At 32.8% G+C, this 7,664-nt stretch overlaps 1 protein-coding gene across 1 annotated transcript; it reads right to left on the bottom strand.

Annotated features, from left to right (window-relative positions):
* Positions 1-4,229: 4,229 nt before the first annotated feature.
* Positions 4,230-5,052, bottom strand: LOC106304062. Its single transcript, XM_013740444.1, has 2 exons — positions 4,659-5,052; positions 4,230-4,569 (listed from the first exon to the last, which is right to left on the bottom strand). Exons 1-2 carry the CDS (start codon positions 4,836-4,838, stop codon positions 4,396-4,398), a joined length of 354 nt encoding a protein of 117 aa, XP_013595898.1. The 5' UTR covers positions 4,839-5,052; the 3' UTR covers positions 4,230-4,395.
* Positions 5,053-7,664: the final 2,612 nt, after the last annotated feature.

Below are 7,664 nucleotides of genomic sequence, written 5' to 3'. Positions count from 1 at the left end.
AAATTCAATAAATGTTTATAATTCAAATTTTCTTTTACTTTATTATACACTTTCCAATAATTTTTCACCAATGAAATTTAATCAATTCAAATATTTTCATTTAATGTTTTTAAAAGTATTAAAAAATACCTTAAACATATAGAAAATCTATCTTTGTGGAACAAATAAAAAATCTAAAACATCTTACTTTCGGTAACAGAAGGAGTAATAAATAATGATTTATGTCTACTAATTTGTATATATACAACTGTACTTTAATCCAAATGCAAGAAACAAATTCTTTAGAATCTCACCAAATATATAAAAATATAATTCTTAATAGTTAGATTATTAAATATAGATATACATTTACATATATATATATATGCGATAAAACAAATATTAATAGTTAGCTACTACTAACATTAAATATATGATGGAACATGTTATTATGATATTATATGAGCATAGTTTTTGCGGGTTATTCGAACAGTATATTTATCAAATATACCTAACTGAACAAATATATTAGCACAATATTTTTAAATAGAGTTTTTTTTTTAAAACTAAACCGAATTACATATGAGGCCACCGGGTTTGCCAGTTTAACTGCGGGTCCGAATCAAAACATTGAATGTAACGATTCATTTGTAACATTTAAATGCAGATACACAATAAAAAATATAACTTTACATCAAATAAATTTGGTTTGTATCACCGCGTTTTGAAAGTGTGGATCAAAATCTTTCTCTTGCTCCAGATCCGAACTGAACCTGTATTTTTATATTGGTTTTAGTTTGTTTTTTCAAGTCCGGATAAAATGTCTAAGACTATGAGATAGAGTTACACAAGCGTCGACATATAAAATCGCAATAAACTAATTCACTAATTCGTAAGTCATATAATTTTTTTTAAAAAGTTTTTTTCTTCAATATAACATGACTTATAACATAATAATGTATAAATCCAAATTTTTTAATTTATATCAAATTTATAATTATAAAACCCCGCGCTTCGAAGCGCGAGTCAGAATCTAATCTATTCTATTAAAATAGAAGTCATGACTTCTTTCATGTGTAATTTTTTAATTTGAACCATCCTTTTGAAATTTTATTAAAACTAATAACACATAAAATCTTTGAACTACATTAATCATAATATTTTTTGATATCTTTTCATTTTAAATATAAAAATATATGTTTTAAAAAATCTAACAAATCTGTTTGAAAAGATTTTAACAAGATCTTAATTTTAAAAAATTAAATATAAATATTTACACTAATTTCGTAATTAGTTTTGAAAAATTATTATGCATTAATATATTCAGTTATCATTTATAAAATGAAAAATAAAAATTATATTTTTTATCTATTATATTATCATAAACAATCTTATTAAAAAATTATTATAGTGATCTAAGTATGGTATATTATATTAAATTAGTAAATTTATATATTATTTATTTTCATAATTATAAATATTTATGTTCAAATATATAATATGTTGGTAAGATGGGTTAACATTAACAAACTATATAATACATATATAAAAATTAACATGAATTTTATTAAAGCTAATAATATAAAATATTTGTAACTACTTTAATCATGATATCTTTTTATTTTTTAAAATATTATATATATATATATATATATATTTAAAAATTATTCAACAAATCTGTTGATAAATATTTTAACGATATTTTAATTTTCAAAAAGTTTATGACTATCTAGCTTCTTTGAACAATCTTCTTACTGTCTTTTATAAAATGAAAAACATTATATCCTATTTTTATCTATTTTATAATCATCATCAATCATGTTAAAATAAAATTATTATAATGAACTAAAATGAAAAATTTATATTAAATTGATAAATTAATAAATTTTACTTTCATAAATATAAAATATTTATGTTAAAAATATAATATGATGACATAACAACTTAACATTAGCAAGCTTTATAATACATGTATAAAAGTAAAATTTTTCTATATACAATAATATATTATCTAAAATGAATAAAAGTAAAAAAATATTGTTTAAAGGAAATCCAGCTTTGAAATGCGGATCAGAATTTAGCATAAGTTAAATATAAAATAATTTTCAAATATGTTGTTTCATGCCTATATTAATTTGTTTAATAACTAAATGCAAATTCAATAAGATAAATATATAATAGGAAGCAACAAATACATATGACGGTTTTAAATAATTGATTAACTACAACATATAAAATATAAAATTATTATTGTATCTGAGATAGTTATATAAACATTTAAATATATGATTAACTTTTTTTAAAATATATACTACTAATGATCTAAATTTAATATCTACCTATAAAAAACTGAAAATAAATGCATGCGCGGTTGCGCGGATCGAGATTTAGTTTATGTGCTAAATAAATACGATATTTTTATCTTTAAATTAGAAATATAAATTGATATTTCTTCTTAAAACATCTTTTAAAATATTTCTAAAATTTATTTTTTAAATAAAATCCATTTAAAACTGTTATTATCATTAAAATATTATTAAAAGTATTTTATATAATTATGAAAAAAAATTTACAATCAAAACTAAACTAAAATTTAGTTTCTAATTATACTTTGTGATAATTAAAATTTAAATTAACTAATTTCAAAAATATGTTTTAAATAGATTCTAAAAGATATTTGAAAGATTTTGTTAGGCATTTCTTAAAGATATTTATTAACATTTCAAATAAAATAAAGATAATAAAAGATATTAAAATTAAGTTATGTAAAATTTAATAAAAAAATTTTAGGGATGGTCCAAATAAGAAAATCACACAAGAAAAAAGTCATTGATTTCTATTTTAATAGTATTGATGTTTTCTATTTTAGTAGTATAGATTTGGTTTGAATGGGTTCATTACCCACACTGCATATAATTGAACAACAATGAAATGGTTCAAAACTTACAGTAATTCGTCCTTTGACACTCCAAATCTTGCTGTTCGAAAAGTCAAATCTGGATCTGAAAGCAGAGACTTGGTCGAAATCTAAGAAGAGAAAACATGGATACATAAAGAGTGACATAAATTAAAAGACTAGTCGATGAACTAGAAAATTAGGTTTTGGAAATTAGAGGAAGCATATTCAAGAAACATCTTCCAATCAGGGATAAGCCTAAACTGAAGAGTGATTTCATTTGCTTGAAAAATATAGGACGGCCAAGCTTGAGGTCTATAAATCTCACACCAACAAGATCCACAACTTCAAGGGAATATATAACTTTAGTCAAGTGAAAAGTTACCATACTACAAATATACCACAATAATCCTTGAAACTTAGCATCATCTAGAAAATGAATATCAATGAAGGCACAGCAGTTCACTTTCACACTATTTGCCAGGGCGTATCTTCCAGATTCAGAGTTAGACAATATTAAGGACAAATCAGATAGTAGCCAAGTTCCAAACTTTACGGTGCTCGTTTCCACAACGAGAGCTGAGTTATAAAGACCAAAGATGAGGAAGTAATCACTGAGGAAGTAGTTACAGTTTTTGTTTTGTAGTAATCACTGATTAGGAACCAGCCATCTGTTGTCTTAAATCAAAAAAGACCTCTCCTGTTACTACCTCTATGTCAAGTGTTGCAGACAAAAATGATGCTTGTGGCTATCCTGAAAGCTTCAATTAATGTTGAAACTATTGAAGCTCCTGTTTCAATGCAGGCTGCAGTTAACTACTGAGCAAAATACCAATGCCTTATGGATTCATGAGAAACCTATTCCGGTAAGCAATTCTTCTGAAGGAAGCTCAGGGACATACTTAACATTCATGTGGCATAAGAAGTTGTAGTATGCAAGAGTTCACAACTGAAATCAGCTGGAAACTTAGATTATGGCACCTTGACGAGCAAAGGAAGTTATCCCAGTCGGGGTTCAACGGTGAAGCTAAAGCAGTGATGTCAACATCACTGATCCAAATGCAACTCAACCACAGCATCTGAGTCTGTTTAGAACAAATACCAAAGAGACAATGTGCAAACTAAAGGAAGACATATGGACCTTTCTTCAGAGATACAACACGTTCGACACATTTCTGCCACAGGTCCAGCAAATCTAACCAGACCAGAGGAAAAAAAATCATCTTTCTGGAACATAAGATCTACAAGCAACCTTGAGGCATGATGTTCTTCATTTTGGCTAACTAGAAAATCTCTAAGTAAGGAGATTCAAAAACCAGCAAGACAGCAAACCACAGCAATCAAACAAAACAAAGCAGGAAACACAAACTTTTCTTCACTGAAATCAATTATTACACAAACTTAGTATCGTTTCAACAATTTCTTTTCCATTTCATCATCATAAACAAAGAACAAAACTTATCCTTATCTAATTGCTAATGAAAAGGAGAGTAACATAGTACACACACCCTTTTGTCCCCTCATTTCTTGGCCTTGGAGAATCTAAGACACCGATATTTCTCACCACTCACAGTAATCTCCAGAGCTCCGTCTTGATTATCCTGACTCGACGCGGTCCCCATGAGAACGCTCTTCTCCTTCTCCAGATTCTCTCTCTCCATCTTCAACCTCGCTTCCTGTCTAGCAATCTCCGTCTGCATAAGCGAATAGTAATCATTAAAATCAGCATATCCACACAGGTGAATTTCTCTGAACCCTAACGATTCAATTCAAGAACTTGTACCTCGCGGCGAGAGAGCTCGGCTTTCCAGGCGGCTTCTCGCTCAGCGACTTCGCGCTCTCGCTCTTCGATATAGCTCTGCATCTCCCTCTCCTTCATGATCCGATCTTGTATATCGGCGTCAAGAGCTTGCTTCAGCTCCTCCACAAACTTATCCACCACTAATTTTATCCTCAGAGACATAATCCTTCGCTAACTTCCTCACACTAACCGCTTCTGCACATCAGTAGACAATCTCTTCCCTTTCTTAAACCGACTAACGATTTTCCGTTTTCTAATAACGGCGGAGATTCACAGGCAGCCGGAATATTCCTGATTCCGATCCTTAGCTTGCGTGAGACCTGAAGAGGGACGGAGACATTCACGACCTTTTGTTTCTTTTTCCCCTTCTAATCAATCTTCTGAGAGAGGGAAAATAGGATTCGTGAAATTTAATGGGCTCTAAATGTATGATTTGGGTTTCTAGTGGGCCTGTTAACTTCTCAGACGTGTGGCGAGGATTTTTGGATCATTCATGTTAATTAACACACTCTACCATTTTACAAAAAATGTACATATCTTACTCAAAATTTTAAAAATTAAAAAAAAAATATTAGTATATAATTATTTAAGAGTATTGCATTCCATACACACCAGCAAGTACTATATGATTTAAAAGATCAAATAACTAGACACCCAAGTAAACTAAGAACTGAGTTGAAGAAGAGGAGAGACGAGACATAACAAAGCTGTACATTATTAGGAGAAGCTCCAAGAGGATATAGGAGACTGTGAGATTGAAAGCAAGGAGATCAAATCCAGGAAGACGAGGAGAGAACCGGTGAGTCTAGCGCCTTCCCACAGCTTGAGGATAAGAGCCTAAGACCACCTCCATCGGTGGTTTGAAAGGGGAGTTCTTAAAAAAAAAACCAAAAAAATAAATGGAAAAAAGGAAAAAGAGAGAGAACCGCCCCTAAAACCAACACTTTTAGAATCACTAAAAACCCCATACGTGTAACTTTATTGTTGGCTAATTTTTTTTCTCTTCTCTCTCTCTCTTCCTCTTCCTCTTCGGCTCTTACGATGATGATTGTCTGCTCGTAAACCCGAATCCGATGGTCAGTCATGGGAACCTTCTTCCTCATCTCCGTTCACGTTCGACAAGGAAAACGAGAAGCCCATCCTCGTGAAAGCTCCGAACCCACGACGGAACAATGATTCCAGACGAATTTGGTGTTTTCAGGGATCCAGATGGCTATGCAAGAGCAATAGACGGACGTATACTGAAAGTATCTCGAAAAGATATTGCAGACATCCTTCGGACAGCCAATGGAGCAGAAAATTTGTTCGTACATCAACGCAACATTCCGGAATACCAACAGAAGGATACAAAAGAGTTCTATGACATGGTGGCATAGACAAAAGCTTCAAACAAAAGTCTCACCATCCCACTCGACCATCAATCGACGTTGACTTCCCAACATCGGTCGACAGACGTCCAGAATTCGGGAGAAGGGCCTTTGATTTCTACGGTACCAGGAACTTCTACTAAGAAGAGAAAAATGAGTATGGAGTCTACAGAGATGATCAGGGATACGCCAGAGATCTAGGGGATGCACCATTTGTGTTCACAACAGAGATATCAGAAGACTTCTGGAAAGAGCTTCGAGAGATGAGCCAAGCTACATATGTCTTCCTGAACATGCTAGCTTATTCACACAGACCAAGCTGGTACCAGAGATCTACACAAAGGACGAGATCAATGAGATGTTTTATGGAGTCTGTGGAGCCCAAGAGATGTATGAAGGTGATTTCCAGATGAAGCTTGATGGTGTCACCATCCACTGAATGATAGCATCGGTCGGTTAACTACATGCATGGAAGAGATGAGGCAAGACATAGCCAAAATTCAGCAAGCGACCGACGCTTCTCGCCATACATCGATCGACAGAAGACAACATGCATCGATCGATATTCCCTTACCAACATCGATCGACCATCACTTACCAGCATCAATCAACAACAGTCCACCACACTCACCTCCGATGAAGTCTCAACAAGATTTTCACACCAGAGAAGAGATAGATCAGTTGGTAGCAGAGATCTATAGAGCTCTGGACACTACAGAAGAGAGGTTAAATGGGAGATGTGATGACATCTACTTCCCAATGGATCTTAGCATTAGTGCTTTGACTTCCAAGATTGAAGCTATACAAGGGGAATTGGTGGAGATTCAGAGTTACGTTGCCCGTCGACCAGAAGCATCCGAATTGATCGACAGACGCAATAACATATCGACCGACATTCGTAGACAGACAGCGATCGACGAAGCTACAAACCGAGGTCGGCTAGTACCAAAGGTGAAATCAGACATGTCTGACACACATTACCATGGAGAGGAGATCTCAGCTGACACTTATGCCACACTCAGAAGACATCAGTTCAACCTTGAGAGTCTTGGAGATAGATTGCAGGGAATGGAAAACACAACTGCAACAATGAAGGAAAAATGGCGCAGAAGGGATGAAGCAATGAGAGACTTCACTGGTACATGGTTCAATAAGCGCAGAGAAGAGATGGATACTTGTTTTCCAACAAGTTCCAGTTTACAACACTACTAGCCCAATCACCTCCAAAAGTCAAGCGAAATGACTATAACAAACCGCTGAGTGGGAGGCAACCCACTATTAGGTAATATTTATTTAGTTTTTATTAATATACTATTTATGTTGGTTTTTAATTATTGCAGGTCATAAAAAAAAGATCCGAGTAGACGATTTCCGTGAGTATCGACCGACGAGAAGCTGTCGACATCGATCGACATTGCCTTACCTGCCACGACCGATATCAACATCCTTACATCGGTCGACATCCATTCCATTCTGGTCTGGTATATCGTTCTAATTTGTTACATTGAGTCCTTATGATTTAGTTATCACCATAACTCCGATTGAATTTACACTGGGGACAGTGTAGTTTAAGTCTGGAGGGAGGTTTACTGATAGTAATTTATTTATGAGTCTTATTAAA

This window comes from Brassica oleracea, chromosome C7 (assembly GCF_000695525.1).
Source record: "Brassica oleracea var. oleracea cultivar TO1000 chromosome C7, BOL, whole genome shotgun sequence".
Taxonomy (NCBI): Eukaryota; Viridiplantae; Streptophyta; class Magnoliopsida; order Brassicales; family Brassicaceae; genus Brassica; species Brassica oleracea.
The sequence above is the reverse complement of the archived record's forward strand: the minus strand, read 5'-3'. Positions and strand labels throughout refer to the sequence as shown.